Here is a 24,542-nt window from a genome sequence, read left to right on the forward strand (position 1 = left end):
AGACCAGAAGAGTGCATTTCTGAATGAAGGACTGTGACAAGTGGCGTTTCTCAGGGATCGGTGCTGGGACCTTTGCTATTATTAATATATATAAATGATTTGGAGGAAAATGTAACTGGATTGATAAGTAATTTTACGGACAACACAAAGGTTGGTGGATATGCAGATAGCAATGAGGACCATCAGAGGATACAGCAGTATATAGATCAGTTGGAGACTTGAGCGGAGAGGTGGCAGATGGAGTTTAATTCAGACAAACGTGAGGTAATTTTGGAAGGTCTAATACAAATAGGAAATATACAGTAAATGTCAGAACATTAAGAATATTGATAGGCAAAGGGACCTGGGTGTACAGGTACATAGGTCACTGAAAGTGGCAACGCAGGTGGAGAAGGTAGTCAAGAAGGCATATGGTATGCTTGCCTTGATCGGCTGGGGCATTGAGTTTAAAAATTGGCGAGTCATGTTGGAACTTTATAGAACCTTAGGCCGCACTTGGAATATAGTATTCAATTCTGGTTGCCACACTACCAGAAAGAGGCTGGAGCCTTTGGAGAGGGTACAGAAAAGATTTACCAGGATGTTGCCTGGTATGGAGGGCATCAGCTATGAGGACGGGTTGGAGAAATTTGGTTTGTTCTCACTGGAACGACGGAGGTTGAGGAGGGGGGCGACTCTGATAGAAGTTGACAAGATTATGAGGAGCATGGACAGAGTGGATAGTCAGAAGCTTTTTTCCCAGGGTGGAAGAGCCAATTACTAGAGGGCACAAGTTTAAGATCCGAGGGGCAGGTTTTAAAGGAGATGTACAAGGCAGATTTTTTTACACAGAGGATGGTGGGTGCCTGGAACTCGTTGTCGGGGGAGGTAGTGGAAACAGATACAATAGTGATTTATAAGGGGAGTCTTGACAAGTACATGAATAGGATGGGAATAGAGGGATATGGTCCCCAGAAGAGTGGAGGGTTTTAGTTAAATCGCGTAGCATGGTTGGTGCAGAAATGCCTGTTCCTGTGTTGTAATTTTCTTTGTTCTTTGTTTGTTCTTAAAGCTGGCATCAAATTTGCATGGACTATTGAATTAAAAAAGGAAGTGAAAATACGGGAGAGAACATGCCTTTGTTTAAGTAAATAGTGTATAACCAGATCCTGATTTGCAGTGACTGAAAAATAATAAATTCCACTTTCATTGAATGTAGCTGTGGATTTTTTACTGGAGTTTAGAGGATCATGTTACATAAGTATCTCTGAGTTTCTAAGCAATTTGAAAACCAGTGACGTTTCCTGGAACAGCCAAGTATGAGCTGTTGTTCCTCAGCCACTGCAGCTGGCTTCTAGTGATTGAATCAAGCAAATTGCTTTTCTTTCATATAGGATTTATTTCTATGGTTGTTTTTTGAGTCTCGTTCGGGTTTGGGTAGTTAAGTGCTAATTGTTGAAACCAGACATTAATAGCATATAAAATGCCCATTGTTTGCAACATGCTAGATTGTTGAGCATGATTTGCAATAAATTCAAGAATGTCATTTTTGAGACACTCAAAAGAGGGTTCCACAGTTGTGGCCTTGCTGTCTCTCAGCTCCACACTTGCCTCACAATGCCAGGGACCTGGGTTTGATTCCTGGCTTAGGTCATTGTCTGTGCCGAATCTGCATGTTCTCCCTGTATCTGCGTGGATTTCCTCTAGGTGCTCCGGTTTCCTCCCACCGTCTGAAAGACATGCTGGTTTGATGCATTGGCCATGCTAATTTCTCCCTCAGTATACCCGAACCGGCGTTGGACTGTGGTAACGAGGGAATTTTCACAACTTTATTGCAGTGTTAATATAATCCAACTTGTGACACTTGTTGATTTTTAAAGCTTCCCACTCTTCCAATGTGCCACAGGCCTTGATCCAGAATGTTCATGTGGGACTGCAATTTCTCACCCTCAAACTGAACTTAAAATTCTAGCATGATAGATTTCTAGATTTCTTGATAAATTCTAGCATGATTCCCTAGAGGATCCTTAACTATTACAATTTATTTGCCCTATCTCACTGCATAATACCAATTTACCATGCACCTTCTACCTTTGTGCTACTAAATGGTAGAGATTGTGGATTTGGGAGATGTATTTAAGAAGCCTTGGCATGTTGCTGAAATGCTTCTTATAGATAATAGGCACTGCAGTCATGATGCACAAGTGATTGAATGTTTATAAGGTGGTGAAAGATGTGCTGATTAAATGGTTGAGTTACCATAGGTGAGGAATTTGAGCTGCACTAATTCTTTCGAGTGTATCCCAGCACACTCCTGAATTGTGCTTCTAGATGACAAACAGGCTTTAGTGGTTCAGGAGGTGAGTTGCTCACTGCAGAATTCCCAGTCAGTGACCAACCCTCGTAATCATAGTATTTGGCTGGTCCAGTTAACTTCCTGGTCAGTGTTGACACCCCTGCTTCCCAAGGAAGTTAATTTTGGGTATTTGTCAACCATCTTGTTTGCTGTCATATATACAAATTGCTTAGTGGTGTCATTTATTTAAACAAATAGAAGATGTGCTTCCTTCAGTAGCTCAATAGTCTTCCCCCATGGTTGTTCTACGTTGTCCATACAAAAAAAATGGTGTTGGTTTTCTCTTTTGGTCCCTGAAACTTCCATTCAGTATGAACACCGTCTGATGAAAAGCTTCTTCACTATAAGGATCCTTAGGTGCAGAGTCAAACAAATACAAATACCTCATAAGTTTGGCCATGCAAAGCACCCCAGAATTTCTTGAAAATTTCCAGAATACTCAACAAAGCCGCCAGATATTGATGCAAGAATTGAACACAGCCAGTGCGTTTCAGGTTCAGCCCAAGTTGAAGGAGTGGATCCAAGTTATCAACTTTCATACAGTAGTGACTGCTGCGAATGCACCTTCTACCAGATTGATATCTTTTAATTTACCTTCAGAAAGGTTACACTAGAGTGATGGAATGCTAGTATAAAGCTCTTGTTCTCAGTGAGCCACACTCATAAAGGTAATTGAAGAGAAATTTCATTACACTCCTGACATAGTTTGTGCACATATGAAGTAAGGCCTGGACATTCAGGCTTGGGCTGATAAATGGCAAGTAACATTTGTGCTGCACAAGTGCCAGGCAATGACTACCTTCAACAAGGGCGAATTCAACCATCTCCCCATGACATTTATAGCTATTACGATCACTGAGCGTCCCCCCACTATCATCATCTTTGATTGACGACCCCCCCCAGCACCATCCTCCCCCCTGCCAAAGCACCATCCTCCCCCCCCCCAAAGCACCATCCTCCCCCCCCCCCCAAAGCACCATCCTCCCCACCCCCCAAAGCACCATCCTCCCCACCCCCCAAAGCACCATCCTCCCCACCCCCCAAAGCACCATCCTCCCCACCCCCCAAAGCACCATCCTCCCCACCCCCCAAAGCACCATCCTCCCCACCCCCCAAAGCACCATCCTCCCCACCCCCCAAAGCACCATTCTCCCCACCCCCCAAAGCACCATTCTCCCCACCCCCCAAAGCACCATTCTCCCCACCCCCCAAAGCACCATTCTCCCCACCCCCCAAAGCACCATCCTCCCCACCCCCCAAAGCACCATCCTCCCCACCCCCCAAAGCACCATCCTCCCCACCCCCCAAAGCACCATCCTCCCCACCCCCCAAAGCACCATCCTCCCCACCCCCCAAAGCACCATCCTCCCCACCCCCCAAAGCACCATCCTCCCCACCCCCCAAAGCACCATCCTCCCCACCCCCCAAAGCACCATCCTCCCCACCCCCCAAAGCACCATCCTCCCCACCCCCCAAAGCACCATCCTCCCCACCCCCCAAAGCACCATCCTCCCCACCCCCCAAAGCACCATCCTCCCCACCCCCCAAAGCACCATCCTCCCCACCCCCCAAAGCACCATCCTCCCCACCCCCCAAAGCACCATCCTCCCCACCCCCCAAAGCACCATCCTCCCCACCCCCCAAAGCACCATCCTCCCCACCCCCCAAAGCACCATCCTCCCCACCCCCCAAAGCACCATCCTCCCCACCCCCCAAAGCACCATCCTCCCCACCCCCCAAAGCACCATCCTCCCCACCCCCCAAAGCACCATCCTCCCCACCCCCCAAAGGACCATCCTCCCCACCCCCCAAAGCACCATCCTCCCCACCCCCCAAAGCACCATCCTCCCCACCCCCCAAAGCACCATCCTCCCCACCCCCCAAAGCACCATCCTCCCCACCCCCCAAAGCACCATCCTCCCCACCCCCCAAAGCACCATCCTCCCCACCCCCCAAAGCACCATCCTCCCCACCCCCCAAAGCACCATCCTCCCCACCCCCCAAAGCACCATCCTCCCCACCCCCCAAAGCACCATCCTCCCCACCCCCCAAAGCACCATCCTCCCCACCCCCCAAAGCACCATCCTCCCCACCCCCCAAAGCACCATCCTCCCCACCCCCCAAAGCACCATCCTCCCCACCCCCCAAAGCACCATCCTCGATTGACCAGAAACTGAACTAGACCAGTCATAGACTGTTGAAGATTTAAGTCAATTCTTGGTTGCGTCTCAATGTACAGCTGACTGATTGGAGACCATAAGCTTCCTAATGGCCTTCAACAAAAGCTGTTCAGTCGCAAGAATGTTTGGTTTTCCTGGACTAGATTATGTTCTGAAAAGCGGCAGATTTTGTATTGCATCTCTGTTGTCAGCTGTTTAAACGCTGTGTGGAAGATGGAGGAACATCTAAAGAATGGAAAACTGCTCTTGTTGATCTTTTTAAAGAAAGGGAGCAGAAAGGATGCTGAGAATTATCAGCTGGTCAGTTTCATTTACCACGTTGGAATATTAATGGAATCTTGTGTCGTACAGACCATCTGGACTTTTTGGAAAGAGTGTGGTCTTATTGGAGGCAATCAATTTGGCTTCTGCCCTGGAGGCTTGTGTGTCTCACAGTTATTTGAATTTTTAGAAGATGTGTTTGCTACATTGACAAATGCCAGTGGTGTGACACAATTTACTTGGAGACTTCAAAGCCTTTGATTCCGTGTGGTTATTGAACAAGTTATCTGCATTGGTTGATTTTTATGATGGTATATAGTGAAAAGTATTGTTAGTTGCGCACTATACAGACAAAACATACCATTAATAGAGTACATAGGAAAGAAGGAAAGGATAGGGTGCAGAATATACTGTAGCATAGGACGAGAGTAAAAGATGGTATTAGAAGGTTCCCTGGGGACAGCTCACAAGAAGTTGCCATGGCACACTTTACCAGTGGATAAAATCATTTTTGTTGGGCTTATGTGGAAATGGTCGCTGTTCGTTGGCAATTATCAAATCCAACACATGATTTCATTACACTCCTAACGCAGTCTGTGCACATATGAAGTAAGGCCTGGACATTTAGGCTTGGGCTGATAAATGGCAAGTAACATTTGTGCTGCACAAGTGCCAGGCAATGACTACCTCCAACAAGGGTGAATTTCTCTTAGGGCCCTTTTATTTGTGACTTATACTAATGACATTAATGACTAGATTCAGCATATTACAATTTTGAAATATGCAATGACATTAAAATTTATTTGGAAGTGAAGAAAAATAATCCAGGACACTCAAAAAGACTTTTCCAGAGTGAAGTCTCTACTGTGGCGCAGTGGGCCCAAGAAGTGGCAACTTACCTTTAATGTGGCAAAGTGTTTAGTTCTCCATTTTGGTCACAGTAATCCTAATTCACAAAACCGTATTGAGGGGCAGCCTTTAGAGCATTCAACTATTGAAAAGGATTTGGGTCTAATTATGAGTGATCTGAAGTTTACGAATCATGTGGCTCAGGCAGTCTGACGGGTAGAATATGTCTTATGAGCACCGAATGCATCCCTTTTGAGTCGGGATGTCAGTGTTTGTCTTAAACTCTATAAGCAGCTGGTTTGCCCACATCTGGAAAATGTATCCACAGTTTGGAATCTACATTTTCCGAGAGATACATACATGTATAGAGACTGCAAAGATGTATTACTAGGAAAATAAGAGTTTACAGCATGGAAACTGGCCCTTCGGCCCAACTTGTCCATGCCACCCTTATTTTAACCCCCAAGCTAGTCCCAGTTGTCTGCATTTGGTCCATATCCCTCTATACCCACCTTGCCCATGAAACCACATAAATGCTTTCTAAAAGACAAAATTGTACCCTGCCTCTGCTACCTCTAGCAGCTCATTCCAGACATCCACCACTCTCTGTGTGAATAACTTGACCCTCTGGACCCTTTTGTATCTCTTCCCTCTCACCTTAAACCTATGTCCTCTAGTTTTAGACTCCCCTTCCTTCGGGAAGAGATATTGACTAGCTGATCTATGCCCCTCATTATTTTATAGACTTCTATAAGATCACCCCTCAGCCTTCTATGCTCCAGGGGAAAAAGCCTCAGTCTATCCAAACTCTCCTTATAAGTCAAACCCTCAAGTCCTGGTAGCATCCTAGTAAATTTTTTCGGTAGTCTTTCTAGTTTAATAATATCCTTTCTATAATAGGGTGACCAAACTGTACATACAAGTGTGGCCTTAACAATATCTTGTACAACTTCAACAAGACATCCTAACTCCTGTATTCAATGTTCTGACCAGTGAAACAAGCATGCTGAATGCTGCCCTTCATCACTCTGTCCACCTGTGACTCCAATTTCAAGGAGCTATGGACATGTACCCATGCCATTAACTGAGTAAGGCGTGAGGGGAATATGTTATGAGGAGCATTTAAGAATTCTTGGATTACAATCTTTAAAGATGAGAAGACTGATTTTTGATTTGGTTGAAGTCTATAAATTGAAACATGGCCTTCTAAGCCTGAGAAGTACTTTACTTGCAATTACAGTAATTTATTAATACAAACTGCAGAGATTTGTTTGATGGCTTAATATTTGCAATTTTTAATATAAAATTGTTGATACTTGCAATATTTTGCCTGATTTTGTTGTGAATGCTGAAAATGTAGTGACTTTTAGAAGGCTTGTCAGAAACAGAGCTTGATTTCTGTGTGTGTATTATCTGATGTTGTCACTGTTCTTGTTTTCATTATTGTGCCTGTGTGCTTTGCACTGTATGGCAATAAAGATAAACAAATATAAATAGTGTCTACAAGAGCAGGTCAAAGACTGGGAATTCTGTGGCGAGTAACTCACCTCCTGACTCCCCAAGTCCTGCCTACCATCTACAAGGCACAAGTCAGAAATATGAGACAGTACTCTCCACTTGTCTGGATGACTGTATTTCTAACAACATTGGAGAAACTGGACACCATCCAGGACAAAGCAGCCTGCTTGATTGCTACCTCTTCCACCACTATGAAAATACACTCCCTCCACCACAGGCATGCAGTGGCAGCAGTGCGTACCATCCATCAAGATACACTGCAACAGCTCATTAAAGCTTCTTCAATAGCATCTTCAAACCCATGATCTCTACCACCTAGAAGTACAAAGACAGTGGATACATGGGGCCACCCATGTTCTCTCCACTCACACCATCCTGTCTTGAAACTATATTGCTGTTGGTTCACTGTCACTGGTCAAAATCCTCCCTAATAGAATTGTGGATGTACCTATCCCACATGGACTAAAGCTGTTCGAGAAGGGGCTCATCACCATCTTTTCGAGGACACTTAGAGATGAGCAGTGAAAGTGTTGGCCTAACAAGGGATGTCCACACCCTGTGAAAGAATTTTTAAAAAATTGTTTGTAGATGATGAAAAGGCTTTTGATTTTAAAACCGGAAAATAAGGATTTGAACTCTTATGTTTAGTTTTATGCGGCTCATTTTCCTTGTGTGGAAATTGGAGTATTTCCTTCACCCTGCCATTGACTGTGGAGAGAATCTCACAGTGTGCTCATTTGTGGAGTCCAGACATGGGTGGAATGCATTTGCAACATCTGAAAATGAGATGACTTGGATATCGTTCCTGTGTTATATCATCAGTATGACTGAACATTAGGAATTGAAGAACCTTTTTTTATTGGAGGTGAAGCTCCAGGCGTTTGATTCAAACTGTCTCTCTTTTCCAATTGTTTTGTTCTTCATCTTACTGTGTTATGATCCCAGTTGGTGTTACTATTGGATGAGAAGATTCCAGACTGGAATCCTGGCTCAGAAGATCGCAACTTTACTGTTTTTTAGAAAACGGGGTGGAACAGAGTTGCAAGACTACTACTTAGCTTTAGCAACAACAAAAGAATTTAAAATTGAAATGTTTAATTATAATACGAAACTCCTTTACCTTCCCCTTAGCGGCACAAATATATAGTTTTCATAAATAAATAACGCCCCACTCCGAACCAGATGGCACTTGACGGATCTTTCATAGATTTCTTCTCTCAGTCCTTCCAAATGATTGATACATGTGGGTATCCAAATTCCACTCCCAAAAATACACTCTTTAAAATTAAAAACCCAACCACCCTTTCAAACAAAGCTTCCACTTAACTTTTAACAAGGAATCCAAGACCAAATTTTCCACCTCTCCTTGCAGGCTTGCTTTGTCTGAAATGCTTTTGCACAAACTCAGGTTTAGTTCCCCAGCAGAATTCTATTGTTTCAAACATTGAAAATAGGGGCAACAAGGGTTTATAAAAGCAAATTACTGCGGATACTGGAATCTGAAACCAAAAGAGAAAACGCTGGAAAATCTCAGCAGGTCTGGCAGCATCCGTAAGGAGAGAAAAGAGCCGATGTTTCGAGTCCAGATGACCCTGTGTCAAAGCCAGAGCTTTGTACAACTGCACCAACCATTCTTCATAGTGTTGGTCATGAAAGGCATACGTTTAGCAAAGTGATACATGGTGAGCTCACTGGCCTTGCTGAACATCAACAACTGGCTGATGTGTGGCATTTTCTGCTTGAGCCGGAGTTTTGTTTACAGGAGATGTGATTTGGATAGTTAGCTTATTTATGCTGAGATCATTTTGGAATCTAATATAACCCACAGGTAAACTTAAAATAGATAAACCAATAAAGTTACTCTCCCATGAGATTGTGGAATAGCCATGTCCAATCATGGATGTTGGGAAAAGGTTTCTTCAGGAATTAATGGATTCAGTTGGTTCATGTGCATGAAGGAATGCTTTATTTTATATCTTAAAATAAGCACTTAAAGAATTCTGTCAGAATTGAGCATCAGTTCTGATCACTGGTATTTTTCCTGGTAATCATTATGGTTATGTTACATGACATTGAGTGTCAATAGGCTATTTAACTCTCTTGTTTTTACACATCAAATCCACCTTTGCCACAATTGGCACTTGAATTGGGTTTTACTGGGTTGTGTCTGCCCCAGTTAGTGACGCAAATTTTTTTTTTTTTACACGGAATGGTTAGACTGTGGAGTACTTTACCACAAACCATTGTTGAAACACAGTCCATATTGAAAGCCGTGGGGATTGTGCAGAAATGCAGTGTGTGGAGTGGAAACACTGAGCCGAATGTTAACTCTCAAGAAGGTGGGTGGGAGATGCAGTCAGATGTTAAAATTTAAGAAGTCTAGCGCATGATTTCAACTTAATTTGGCCGTGACAACTTATTGTTGAAGTGAACTGATCTGTGGATGACGAGTCAGTCTGTAAAAGTTGGATCAGCCATTTTAATAAAGCTGCATGCCTTCATTTCAATCTCAATTTTATTTTAAACCACAAGTAGCTGGGTTTCCAAGCCCTTGAGAAAACCTGTCAGTTGCAAAAAGGCCAAATCCTTGAAGTATTAGTTGCGAACAAATAGTGTTTCTTCCAGGCCAACAAGCTACCCTGTTGCCTCTTAGTCCATCATTGGCCACACCCTGTCCACCATCAGAATCCCCTACTAAACTGACCTATGCTCAGGTCAGCTTGGCTGCAGTTCTGTGCTGTTGGCTTTCCTGTCTTAATAAGCAGCCAATTGGTTGAGGAAATAAAGGCCCAGTGGTGTACAAAGATGATCTGAGCATGAATTAATGTTTAAGATTAGTTGCATGGAAAAATGGGCAGAGTTTAATCCTTATTCAAGGAACTTAAAGGGGTATGGTGAGAAAGCAGGAGAAAGGGTCTAAGCATATAATTATTTGGCAGGCAATGCCTGTATAACTTTACCTCCTTTTCTGCCATGATGTAGATCCAGATTCAACATGAATGTTAATTGTGTTTGAAGGTACGTGTTTGAAGTAATACGCAGCTTTTTTTTTGAAACAGGTAAAAATACATGGCGTATACAGCAAACAAATGGGGCCTTGGTTCAAGGAGGATATGGTCACAGCAGTGTTTTTGATCCCAACACGAGGGCAATTTACATACATGGTGGATACAAAGCTGTCAGTGCTAATAAGTATGGCCTTACTGATGACCTGTACAAATATGATGTGGATACAAGTACATGGTAAGTGTGAGAGATTGATGTTTTTCTGTGTGTTTTTCCTGAAGTAGCATTTACCTTTAATCCATTGTTAATCATGTTTTCACCCTGAAGGATGAAGCATGAAGGACACTTTTTTACACAAGGTTGATATTTAAAAAAAGATTTTAAGGTCTGTGACCTTTACAACTGTGGGAGATTCGTAAATTGAAAATAGAGGATGAGCTTGTGGACAACTTAGAAAAGTACAGTCTAATCATTTACCATCAGCATTGATATTTCTACGCCATTGAATTGTTCTGAGGGAATCACAGCTGTGCAGATGAAAGAAATTCAGTTATGTATCGGTGTATTTCAGAAGGTCTCACTGTGTTGAAGCCCGATGTTGATGAGTGGAAGATAGCCCATAACTATGAGACAAGCAGAGAAGAGAGTAGGAATGAGTCAATACTTTTGAGTTCACAGTGTGATTTTGGCAGAGTTGCACTTAGCCCTTATCCATGCTTGTCCTGTGAAGATGCTGAACTGCTGGGAATGAATCCACATAGAAACATGGAAAATAGGTGCAGGAGTAGGCCATTGCGCCCTTCAAGACTGCACCACCACTCAATATGATTATGGTTACATAAGAACATAAGAACATAAGAACATAAGAAATAGGAGCAGGAGTAGGCCATCTGGCCCTTCGAGCCTGCCCCGCCATTCAATAAGATCATGGCTGATCTGTCGTGGCTCAGTTCCACTTTCCCGCCCTCTCCCCATAACCCTTAATCCCCTCTCTTATCAAAAACCCATCAACCCGCTTCTTAAAAATATTTAGCGAGGCAGCCTCCACCACTTCAACGGGCAGAGAATTCCAGAGATTCACCACCCTTTGAGTGAAGAAGTTCCTCCTCAACTCCGTTCTGAACCGCCCCCCCTTTATCTTGAGGCTGTGCCCCCTAGTCCTACTGTCTTTTTTGAGCGGGAAGAGTCTTTCCACCTCTATCCTATCCATCCCATTCATCATCTTATACGTCTCAATGAGATCTCCCCTCATTCTTCTAAACTCTAACGAGTACAAGCCTAGTTTATTCAGCCTCTCCTCATAGCTCAACCCCCTCAACTCCGGTATCAGCCTAGTAAACCTCCTCTGCACTCCCTCCAAGGCCAAAATATCCTTGCGCAGGTGCGGCGCCCAAAACTGCACACAGTACTCCAGCTGCGGCCTCACCAGTGCCCTATACAGCTGCAGCAAGACCTCCCTACTTTTATATTCAATCCCCCTCGCTATGAAGGCCAGCATCCCATTCGCCTTCCTGACCACCTGCTGCACCTGCAGGCTGGGTTTTTGCGACTCATGCACAAGGACCCCGATCATGCACTCTTAGTATTGACCTCACCATGGCCCTGTTGATTGTAGTCAGACATCCTCACTCCTATATTCAAGTTCTCTTGCTATGAAGGCCAGTATGTCATTAGCTTTCCTTGCCACCTGCTGTACCTGTACATCAATCTTCAGCAACTGTTCCACCATGACACCCAGGTCACGTTGCACTTTTCCCAAACTGCCACCATTCAGATAATCTTCATTCCTGCTTTTGCCATCAAAGTGGATTACCTCTCATTTATCCACATTGTATTGCATTTGCCGACTCTACCAACTTGCCCAAGTCACCCTGTAACCTCTTAGCATCCTCCTCACAGCACATACTGCCATCCAGCTTAATGTTGTCCGTATATTTTGAGATAAGGTATTCAATTTTTTTGCCCAAATCATTAATGCCTATTGTGAACAGCTGGAGTCACAGCACTGAATCCTGCAGTGCCCCACTAGTCATTGTTTGCCACTCTGAAAAGGACCTGTTTATTCTCAGTCTTTGCTTCCTGTCTGCCAACCCGTTCTCTATTCACATCAATATGTTACCCTCAATACCATGAGCTTTAATTTTGCTCACTAATCTTTTGTGTGAGATCTTGTCAGTACAGAGAGAGGCCATTCGGCCCATCAAGTCTGCACCGATCACATTCCCACCCAGGCCCTACCCCCAAATCCCTCCGTATTTTACCCACTAATCCCTCTAACCTACACATCTCAGGATACTAAGGGGCAATTTAAGCATGGCCAATCAACCTAACCTGCACATCTTTGAACTGTGGGAGGAAACTGGAGCACCCAGAGGAAACCCATACAGACATGAGAAGAATGTGCAAAGTCCACACAGACAGTGACCCAAGCCGGGAATCGAACCCAGGCCCCTGATGCTGTGAAGCAGCAATACTAACCGCTATGCTACTGTGCCGACCCTGTTCAAGTCAGTGTGGGAGTACAGGTTAAATTGCCCCTTTGTGTCCAAAGATGTGTAGGTCAGACAATTATGCATGGTTAGGGTAATGGGTTGGGGAGGGAAGGGGGCAGTGTTATTGTGTAAGATGCTCTTTTGAAGAGTCAGTGCAGACTTGATGGGCCAAATGGTCTCCTTTGCACTGTAGGGACTCTGTGGCTTCTATCCTTAATGCCAATGTTTGTGAGGATTTGACAGATCAGGTGATGAGTCATCGTCAGGTCACCTTCTGGCCATGATGTTGATATGCCTGGTCAAGTTAACTCTGGTCATTTATGATGGGTGATCCCAGTGATAGTGGTATCAGTACATTAAAACTAGATATAGGAGGAGGCCAGTCAACCCTTCAGGCCTGCTCTGCCATTTATCTTGGTTGATCATCAAATTCAATATCCTGATCCCCTTTCCTCCCATATCCCTTTAACCCCCAAGACCTGGATCTAATTTCTTTTGAAATCAGACAAAATTTTGGCTTCAACTGCATTCGATGGTACCAAATTGCACACATCCACCGCCCTCTGGGTGAAGAAATTTCTCTTCACCTCAGTTCTAAAAGGTTTACCCCTTATCCCCAAACTATGAGCCCTAGTTCTGGATTCCCCACCGTTGAGCACATTCTTCCTGAATCTACCCTATCGAATCCTGTTAGAATTTTAAAGGTTTCTCTGAGATCTCCTCTTAGTCTTTTAAACTCCAGTGAATATAATATTAACTGATTTAGTCCCTTCTCATAGGACAGACCTGCCATCCCAGGAATGAGCCTGGTAAACTTCCGTGTGCTCCCTCAATAGCAAGAACTACCTTCTTCAGATTAGGACACCAAAACTGCACAAAATATTCCAGCTATGGCCTCCCCAACACCCTAAATAACTGCAGCAAAATATTCCTATCCCTATACTCAAGTCCTCTCGCTCTGAAGACCAACATACAATTTGCCGCCTTTACTGTCTGCTGTACCTACATGCTTACTTTCAGCAACTGATGCACGAGGATGCCAAGGTTCTGTATCCACCTCTCTCAATTTACACCCATTCAAATAATAATCTATCTTCGTACTATTGCTACCAAAGCGGATAATCTCAGATCTATCGACATTTTAGTGCATCTGTCATACAGATGTCCACACACTCAGCATGTCCAAATCATGCTGAAGCATCTCTGCATCCTTCTCACGTCTCACCCTCCCACCTCACGTTATATCATCTGCAAAGTTGGAGATAATGTATTCAGTTTCCTCTTCCAAATCATTAATTTATAATGTGAACAATTGTGGATCCTAGTCCCTGCAGAACCCTACTAGTTACTGACTGCCAATCAGAGAAAAAAACCTTTATGCTGACTCTCTGCTTCCTATCTGTTAACCAGCTTTCTATCCATCTCAAAACATTACCTGCAATCCCACGTGCTTTTAAACTTCTCATAGTAGTCTGTTATTTGAGATCTTGTCTACAACTTTCTGAAAGTCTAAAAAAAACCACATCCACTGGTTCTCCTCGGTCAACTCTACTTGTTATATCCGCAAAAATTCCAATAGATTCGTCAAGCTTGTTTTCCCTATTGTAAACTTTGTCTGATTATACAAATGCTGACTTTGTCTTATTATACAAATGCTAAGTTATGAAATCGTTGATAATAGACCATAGCAACTTTCCCAACACTGATGTTAGTCTTTCTGGTCTACAGTTCCCTGTTTTCTCTCTACCTCCCTTTCGAATAGCAGGCTTGCATTAGCTACCTTCCAATCTGTAGGATCTAATCTAGAGTCTAAAGAATTTTGAACAAATAACCACCAATGGATCTATTTCCAGGATCACTTCCTTAAGTACTCTAGGGTGAAGATCATTAGGACTTGGAGATATATCCACCTTTAATCCCATCAGTTTCTCCAAAACCATGTCTCTACTACTGCTGATTTCCTTTAGCTCCTCACTAAGACAAGTTTCTCTCAACAGTTCAGCATTTCAAAAAGAGATGGTGTGGCCTTTTCTGATTGGCACCTTCCTCTCTCCCTCCAAACAAGGGTCTGTTTCCCCCCTCCCACCAAACAAAAAGTACTAAATAATTACGACCTTGAAATAAATTAGTGAGTAATTTATAACCACAAAAAGTGTAGTATTTGGGGACGAAATTGTGGCTTTCATTGTTTTGGGTTAAGGATCCACAACATGAATCTTCCCTGAGTCGCTTTGCAGCAGACCGTGCGAGAGTAAAGAGATACAGACGGCAATAAGTTTCAAATTCAGTGTCATTATAATGAGGACCCTATTTAAAGAAAGAACAACTTTTGACTAGAGTAATTGTAGCTCTCTGGATACTAGAAACTGACCTAAGAATGGAATTTATAGTCTCACTATTTATTAACTTTCTCTGTGAGGTTAATGGATTAAGTCTTGCTTTGGCATACTTCGTGTCAAACTGATGTTATGGATCTTAAATGCCAAAGCAATTGTTTCATAGCTCCCCGCTGCCCAACACACACACAACAACCACCGCCCTCCAACCTCCCTCCATTGGTCAAGAACTATAAACGTTTGGAAACTGCTACTTTAAAAAAGTGCTAACTTGTTAAAGGCTTAAGGAATGATATCCGTTTTTTCCCATTTCAAAAGGACAATCTTGAAAGACCGAGGCTTCTTCCGTTACTTGCACACGGCCATTATTGAAAGTGGCACCATGTTGATATTTGGTGGAAACACTCACAATGACACTTCAATGAGCCATGGAGCTAAATGCTTCTCTTCGGACTTCATAGCTTATGACTTGGGTAAGCTGTTGGATAAGTTATGTTTGGTTCAACAGTAGTGCTATGAAACTTGCGTATTAACTGACTGGGGTACTTTGTGCTGTGATGTTCCACTGTTGTATCGGTCTTTTCTCACAGAGAAAATTATTCCATTCTTAAATCTACAAAGCCAATTCTCAGAATGGAGCTGGCAAATCCATTCCTTGAATGCTCCAAAAACCAAATTCATATTAAATCCAATTCAAGGTCCCCACAAGAATCGCAAATAAGATCCAAGCTGAGAATCTGGGACTTGATCTTAGCCAAAAGGCATGTTGTGTTGGTCTTCAGATTACCATCCCCACTCCCACTTGCTTTTGATTTACTCCCAGCAGCTCACATTACTTATGACTGTATTGACCTTTTACTTATTACTCAAGCTCAGGGTTGAAATCCAAAGCAGTTCTTTATCATGTAGCCTTCAGTAATTTTGTTTCCTTCTCCCTCTTTCCTGGAACGATTGATATATTTGGCTGCTGACCTACTTGGTTTGGCCAAATGTTTGATTCTTCGTATGTAAAACTGGATAGTGAGGCCTTTTGAGTGTGGGAAGCTTCACAGCCAAACCCAGCCTTTCTCCCAACTGATACCTTTACTTTTTCCTGCAAGGGTTAAAGAAAATGTTTACTGCTGTCTGCCCAAATGAAAATTACTTTCCTACCTTGTCTGCCAGCAGTTGGCCGAGTGTAGATTGGATAAGAGCCTTGGATCGTTCTGGTTTGTACAATTAAGCCACCAAGTGAGCCATGGTGGCTACCTTATTTAGGGAACAAATCAGCAGAGTGTAGAGGGGAACATAAAGCAATTAGGAGAGAAAAGTGTGGCATGATAAAACACTGGCAGCTAAAATTAGGGAGAATCCTAAAATATAATTGTACAGTAACTTCATTGCAGTGTTAATTACTTGTGATGAATAAATAAACTTTTACTTTAACTTTGTATGCTATGGGGAAGAGGAGAACCAGGGAAAGAGTAAGGCCCAGAGAGGCAATCTATGCAAGGAGCTAAAGGACATTGATAGGGTATTAAATGAGTAATTCAATTCTGTCTTCACTCGGAAGGAGGAGGATGTAGGTATAGAATTCAGGAGAAAGACTGAGAATTTTGAACAATTTGACAAAAGGAGTGAGGTGGTATTGGAAGTTTTGCCAGACTTAAAATTGGACAAATCCCAGGTCTGGTTGTGTTGTAAGTGGGCTGATGTGGGAGGCAAGGGAGGAAATTTGCAGGGGCTCTGACCGAAACTTTTAATCCCTCTCTGGCCACAGGAGAGGTGCCAGAGGACTGGAAGGTAGGTAATGTGGTTCCACTTTTCCAAAAGGATGGTAGAGATAAACCAGGGAATCACAGACCAGTGAGTTTTATGTCAGTGATATGGAAACTATTGGAGAAAATTCTGAAGGAGAGAATTAACCTCCATTTGAGATGCAAGATACAATTGTTGGTGGAAGGTCATGCGTAATGAATTTGAATTTTTCAAGGAGGTGACTGGATGTGTATGTGAGGGTATTGCAGTTGATGTGGTTTATATGGATTTCAGCAAAGCCTTTGACATGCTCCCACATGGGAAACTGATCAAGAAGTTCAAACCTGGGATGAGGTTAACTTCCAAAACTGGCTTAGTGGTAGGAAACAGAGGGTGGTGATAGGGGGCAGTATATGTGACTGGAGGCCCCATCTTCAGTGGCATATCACAGAGATAATTGCTGCTTTCTTTATTGTTTGTGATGTACATAAATGATACAGATGAGAATGTTGGGAGGAGGGGAATGATAAGTTTGCAGATGATGTGAAGATTGGTGGGTTGGTTCATAGTGAGAAAGAAGGTCTTAGGTTGCCGGAAGATATTGACAGGTTGGCCAGATGGGCAGATCAGTGGCAGATGGAATTTAACCCTGAAAAGTGTGAGGTGTTGCACTTTGGTAGGAGTAACAAGACAGTGGATAGGAGGACGCTTGGAACCTCAGAAGAATAGAGGAATCTTGGGATGCTTGTCCACAGATCCTTGAAGGTAGTGGGACAGATGAATAAGGCAGTTAAGGCGGCATATGGGATTCTTGCCTTTGTCAGTTTAGATTGTGAGAACCTGGATGTTATGATGGAGCTGTACAGAATTGGGTTATGCCACAGCTAGAGTGCTCTGGTCACCTCATTATAGGAAGGTTGTGATTGCACTGGAGAGAATGCAGAGGGATGTTGCCTGGGATGGAGCATTTAAGCTATGAAGTGTGGTTGGATAGTCTTGGGCTGTTTTCTTTAGAACAGAGAAGTCTGAGGGGGGACCTGATTGAAGTGTATAAGATTATGAGGGGTAGGGGTAGGGTGGAAAGGAAACATCTGTTCCCCCTAGTTCAAGGGTCAATAACAAGGGCATAATTTTAAGGCAAGCGGCAGGAGGTTTAGAGGGGATTTGAGGTAAATTCTTTTCATCCAGAGGGTGATGGGAGCCTGGAATGCATTGCCCAGGTGGGTAGTGGAGGTGGGAAACCTCATAACCTTTAAAAATTATGTGAGTGAGCAGTTAAAATATCATAACATTCAAGGTTATGAGCCAAATGCTGGACAGTGGGATTAGTATAGATATAGTGTAGTTTTGTCAGTCTAGGCTCGATGGACCGAAAGGCCTCTTCAATCTTATGTGAATCTATAACTGTATAACTCATTTTTTTGAAACCTGTTGCTCATTGTGAAGTTTTGCTTTTCTAAACAAAGCAAAATTTTGCTTTTTTAGTAACAAATGTGAATGTTCAGATGATTTTCAATGCAGGTAAGAATGTTAAAGCTCAAAAGCACATTTTTAACTGCACACGTGGATAATGTTGGGTAATTTGCAGAATTTACAGTTTGCCAGCGCTGTGTGTTGTCAAAAACTGCAAGTAATAAATACCAGGGTCTCTGTGTTGCAGCCATTCTGGAAATTGGATAATGGCCAATGTATTGAAGGATGGGAGACATTTATGCTCGTGTTTCATATTATAATGGACAGCAGAGCCAGACATCAGCTGATACTATCCGCTAATTTGCTTGATCACTAAAGTTGTGATTGGGTGCACTGCACCAGGGAGGAAGCAGATATTTTCCCATTCTGGACTGAAAGAAGCTCTTTATATTAGCCACCTTAATGTGCAGAAGAAGCAACAGAAGGAGAACAGCTGTAGATGCTAATGATTTCAACGTTACCGATGCCTTCTTTCAAAGCTGTATGTAATAGCTGAGGCATAGTTAAAGATCTTGTCTTCATTCAGAATTGCTAAAGCAGGGCTTTTCAAACTGTGGGTCTCCTAATGAAGCCACAAAATAAAATTGGTGTTGCGAGCTCTGAAGTAGCAGTTGTTGCCGTGGAGCCCCACCCAAGTGTTAATAGCTTTGGGACTCCTTTAAATATTTGTGCTTTTTCAGTGGTGGACATGGCCAGATGGACCAATCATGGCCCCTGCTCTAGAAAAGTCAGTGAAATTGTTGGTGTTTTGCAATTGTTTGGCATCCACTTGCTCTTGACAGCTCTCCACTTCCGCTTCTGCCTCCTCGCTTGCACAGCTCTGCACCCCCCCCCCCCCCCCATCTTCCAGCCCCCTCCCCCCCCATCTTCCAGCCCCCTCCCCCCACCGGCATCAGGATCTCTCATCAACATCTGAAACAGGGAATATAATTTAAATTGGTTTTCTCCTTCAGTGACTAAAATAACAAGGAGGAGCTGTGAAAGTCACAAATCTGTACCGAAACGGTAATAGGTAGAAGTGTACAGCAATCCAGTCAAAATCAGCGCTAAAGCAAATTGTTGAGTTAGGGTTACAGCCCCAAATTGTCCAAACTTGCCTGTTTTTCTAAACAGCAGTTCTTGCATTTCTTTCGGGTGCTGAATAGTTATCTTTCTGTTACTTTGTTGTGTTAAATAGATTGCTCCCTCCCACCCATGAAAATCTTGGAAGTTTTCTACCAGAGGAAATATATGAGCAATTCACTGTTGGCTTTCGTCACTTTTCTGAACTGATTTTTTTTTGTGTGTGCAGCCTGCACTCTTAATATCTGTTTGAGTGCTAGCGGGCTAATAGTCAATCAGGAGCGGTTTCTGCTCTATTAAGCAGAAAGGTGTAGTTTAATTAATACCCTGACTTTGCTGTGACCTAAAATAGACATTTTATGTACAGTACATAGTGTAGAAATATGCAGCAGAGGGCAGCATTGCCATTTATATGTGCTTTATGTGTACTTTATCAAGGCAGGATGATCCTGCTTTTGCTTTGGCTATTTGTACAGTGAATTTCAAATGTTTCTTCATTTTTGTTTCCTTTCTCTATCTGCATTCGCGCGCACACCTTTAAAATCACCTTGATCCATGAAGTGCTAAAGATGCTATGTAAATGAATAACTTAAATTTATGCTGCCTGATAGACCTTCAGGTTATCCCAAAGCAGAGTGAATTATTTTAAAGTGCTTTTACTGTTGCAAACCAAGGTTAATAATGGTAAATTTAATACTGCATCTTGTGGTTTCACCGGCAACTGCTTGTATTTATGTAGAACCCATAACACTGTCCAAAGGCACTTCATAGAGAAACATAAGGGTGGGGAGAAAGAACATTCAACCTAAAAGCAAGATATATGGAGGGGTGTGGAAAACCATTGTCAACAAGTGTGATTGTGAATGGAGCAAAGTGAAGGGTTTAAGTTGTTAGTTGCAAAGCATCAGGCTTGGACAGCTGAAGGCATAGTTGTCAATGTGAAGGACAAGGTTATTGTCGAAAAAGTCACAGCTGGAGGAGATTGCACTGATGGAAATTGTAGCAAAGCTGTGGAAGGATTTAAACACAAGGAAATTTGAAGTTTTGATGCAACAAGAACAAATTTGGGTCAGAGAGGATAAAGGATATTATTTTTCCTTGGATTAATATGATTAAGGACAGTTCTAATTGAAAATATAACCAGACTGTTTTATGTCCTGAGTTCACTATATGTAGGAGAAGTCTGGTCCATACCTGGAAAACCTAAGGAGCAATTCAGAATTCAACTCTTGGCATTTGGGAAGGTGTTTGTTACTTACTTCTACAATATAGAAATTTCATTTTTATCCTCCATGTCTTTATTATATGTAAAATTGCTGGCACTAATACACCCCTCCCTGATGAGCTCAACACATTCTATGCCCGTTTTGAGAAAGAGGTCAGCAAGGTCACATCCTCCACCCCAGAAGCTTCGGACGAACCTGTATCCGAGACTGCAGACGTCACGAGCACTCAGATCCCGCGCACTGGATCTCTCTTTACACCAATCTGAGGTCCTTATCTGCTTCAAGAAGACAACCATCATCCCAGTACCAAAGGAAAGCCAGGTAGTGTGCTTTAATGACTTTCTTTCGGTGACTCTGGCATCTGTCATTATGAAGTGCTTTGAAAGATTAGTCATGGCACAAATCAGTTCCACCCTCCCAGGTTGCCTGGATCCACCACAGCAACAGGTCCGCAGCAGATGCCATCTCCCTGGCCCTACAGTCAACCCTGCAACACCGAGACAACAAAGACACCTATATCAGGCTGCTATTTATTGACTACATCTCAACCTTCAACAACGTTATTCCAACAAAACTCATCTTCAAGCTCTGTATCCTGGGGCTTGGCTCCTCCTTCTGCCGCTGGATCCTAGACTGCCTAACTGATAGACCGTAATCAGTAAGGATAAGCAACAACACCTCTTCCACAGTCACCTTCAAGACTGGTGCCCCACAAGGCTGTATCCTCAGCCCCTTACAATACTCCTCATACACCTATGACTGTGTGGCTAAATTCCCCTCCAATCCATTTTCAAGTTTGCTGATGACACCACCGTAGAGGTGGTGAAACAATTATGAGACAGAGAGGAATGAGATAGAGAATCTGGTGAACTGGTGCAACAAACCGCTCCCTCATCAAAACAAAGGAAATAGTCATCAACTTCAGGAAGTGGAGGATATGCCCCTGTCTACATCAATGGGAACCAAGTGGAAATGGTCGAGAGCTTCACTTTTCCAGGTGTCTGCATCACCAACACCCTGTCCTGGTTCCTCCGTGCCGACACTATAGTTAAGAAAGTCCACCAATGCCTCTACTTTCTCAGAGGGCTAAGGAAATGTGGTATGTCCGCTGTGACTCTCACCAACTCTTACAGATGCACCATAGAAAGCATTCCTCCTGGTTGTATCGCGCTTGGTATGAATCCTGCTTTGTCCAAGAAACAAAAAACTACAAGAGATTGTGAGCAAAGCACAGTCCATCGCTGAAATCAGCCTCCCGGACGTTAACACTGCCTAAACCTCCCGCTGCCTCGGAAAAGCAGCCAACGTAATCAAGGACTCCGTGTACTCTGGAGATACTGCCTTCCATCTTCTTCCAACGGGAAAAGGATTCAAAATTCTGAGGACACATACCAACAGATTCAAGAACAGCTTCTTCTCTGCTGCCATCAGAATCATAGAATCCCTTCGGTGCAGGACGTGGCCATTCAGCACATGGAGCCTCCTCCGACCACAATCCCCCATCGGCTCTGTCCCTGTAACCGCCCATGTCTACCTAGTTACTCCCCCAGCAATCAAGGTCATGGCCAATACATCTTTGCACTGTGGGAGGAAAACTGAGCACCTGGAGGAAACCCACACAGACATAGGGTGAATGTACGAACTCCACACAGGCAGTCGCCTGAGGTAGGAATTGAACTTGGGTCCCTGGCACTGAGGCAGATATGCTAACCACTGTGCTTCCGTTTGGCTATGAAATTTAACTTTTCTGTATTTATCTTTATACTTGCAGCCAGTTTAACTTAGCTGCAAATTGTTGTACTTGAAAAGTATTAAAATGATGAAATTAAGTAATTTGTATTTGTCTTCGTTTTGTAAGTTTTTTTTGTCTGGCTAAAATACTAGTTATTGTAGTTCAAATATTTGGCCAGTTGTGATGCAGCTCATGTGACATGGGGAATATCAACTGCAAACCTACTAAAGCATTGAATTTAATTAATGTCACCCTGGTTTAATTAATAAAATGCCAGTGAACAAAATTGAATTTTTTATTTGATCGTGGCATGTGGGCATTGCTTAGCCATGTCAACATTTATTATTATCCCTAATTACCCTTGGGCTGCCATCTTTAATCAATACAGTCCATGTGATGTCGGTACACCAACAGCACCGTTAGGCAACAAGAACCAGGATTTTGACCAAGGGACAATGAAAGAGTGGTGATATACTTTCAAATCAGGTGGTGTTTGCTGTTTGCAGTCATTTTTTCTAAGTGGTAGAACATGCGGATGTGGAAGGTTGAAGAAGAATTGGTGAGTTACTTCTAGGTGGCACAAATTACAACCATGGTGTGTTGGTGGGAGAAAGTGAAGGTTTAAGGAGGCCAATGGGATACCAGTCAAATGGGCTGTTACTGCTGTATGGTGTGAAACTTCTTGAATTTTTGGAGCTGGATTCATCCAGGCAAATGGGGAGCATTCCAGTGCACACCTGACTTATGCTTTGTAGATGGTGGACAAGTTTGGGGGAATGCTAAGGTGAGTTACTTGTCATAGGATTCTGACCTGTTCTATTAACCACTTCAGTGTGGCTGCTCTGGTTAAATTTCTGGTCAATGGTTTTCTGCAGGACATTGATGATGGGGGAGTTCAGCAATAGCTATGCCATTAAGTGCCAGGAGGAGATAGCTAGATTCCCTGTTGCTGGCAGTCACCGTTGTTACTTGCCCCTTGATAGCCCAAGCTTGAATGTTGTCCAGGGTTTCCTGCATCTGGGCATTGTCTTCAATCTTCATTATCTGAGATGTTGCAAATGGTACTCAGTACTGCAATCAGCAATGGACATCCCATTTCAGATCTTTAGGGAGAGTCATTGAAGCAACTGGTGATAATTAAACCATGGATGTTGCACTGACGAGCCTCTGCAACAATATGCTGGGGCTGAGATGATTGGCCTTCTGCAACCACAGCCATCATCCCTTACGTTAGTCTGACTTCAGTCATTGAAGAACTTACTCCCTGATTCCGATTGACTTCTGTTTTACTCTGGTTACTTGATAAAGCATTTGGTCAAGGACCAACTTGGTACTCATACCTCATCTCTGGAATTCAACTCTTGTTCATATTTGGACCAAGGCTGTAACAAAGTTGGGAACAGAATTGTTTTGGCAGAACTGAAACATCGGCAAGTAAGTGCTGTTTGATAACACTGCCAATGACACTGTTATGGTCAGGTGAAAAGTGGTAGAATGACTTCCCTCTTTAGAATGCCTCTTAGTTGGTTGCAACAGTTGTATTTAAGAGTTTGCTCATAGGTTTTGAGAGTATTTAACTGTTTAAGTGCCATGATTTTAAAAGTTACAGACGGACAGAGGTGTAAGATTTAAAAGAAGAGGAAATTAACGCCTTAGAGATAAAAAAGTTAAAAACTCACACACATACATCCTACTCCCACCCAGAGCTCTGATGAAGGAACATACCGACTTGAATCTATTCTCCACAGATGCTGTTAGACATGCTGAGATTTACCAGCATTTTCTGTTTTTGCTGTTTAAGATCTTGATGGACGAGCAATCTCTGTGTTTTCCTCTGAAGTCAGTAGCTGTTTCATTTGTATTGAAGATGCTGCTTTCACTGTTGGTTGGTCAGATACACACTTGTAGAATGGCTGTAGAGTGAGAGTGGGACCATAAGTTATCTTCTCGCTGTTATCCATTTGTAGTCTGTCTGATCTTAAGGTAAAAGCAAAATATTGTGGACGCTGGAATCTGAAACATCAACATAAAATGCTGGAGAGCAGACAAAGGTCATCTAGACTTAGAATGTTGGCTGTATTCTCTCTCCACAGATGCTGTCAGACCTGCTGGGATTTTCCAGCATTTTCTTTTTTTTGTTTCTATTTGACCTCAACTCTGGAAGGTCAGTGTCTTTTTTTAACACACAGGATTAGTTTGCTATTATCCTGTTACAGAAAAGATATTAGTAAACTAGAAAGTGCAGAAAAGATTTACGAGGATGCTACTGGGACTTTGATGGTTTGAGTTATAATGAGAGGCTGGATAGACTGGGACTTTTTCCCTCGAGTGTAGA

At 43.0% G+C, this 24,542-nt stretch overlaps 1 protein-coding gene across 3 annotated transcripts in view; it reads left to right on the forward strand.

The window, feature by feature from the left end:
* atrn (attractin) overlaps positions 1 to 24,542 on the forward strand; it is a 329,788-nt gene that overhangs the window by 96,735 nt on the left and 208,511 nt on the right. For all 3 annotated transcript variants that reach the window (XM_080194537.1, XM_080194632.1, XM_080194724.1), the window contains exons 9-10: positions 10,203 to 10,386; positions 15,296 to 15,450. In XM_080194537.1, the coding sequence (XP_080050663.1) occupies positions 10,203 to 10,386; positions 15,296 to 15,450 (339 nt within the window). The remainder of the gene's footprint in view (positions 1 to 10,202; positions 10,387 to 15,295; positions 15,451 to 24,542) is intronic.

The sequence above is a fragment of the Carcharhinus amblyrhynchos genome, chromosome 1 (genome assembly GCF_965287045.1).
Source record: "Carcharhinus amblyrhynchos chromosome 1, sCarAmb.v2.hapA, whole genome shotgun sequence".
Classification (NCBI taxonomy): Eukaryota; Metazoa; Chordata; class Chondrichthyes; order Carcharhiniformes; family Carcharhinidae; genus Carcharhinus; species Carcharhinus amblyrhynchos.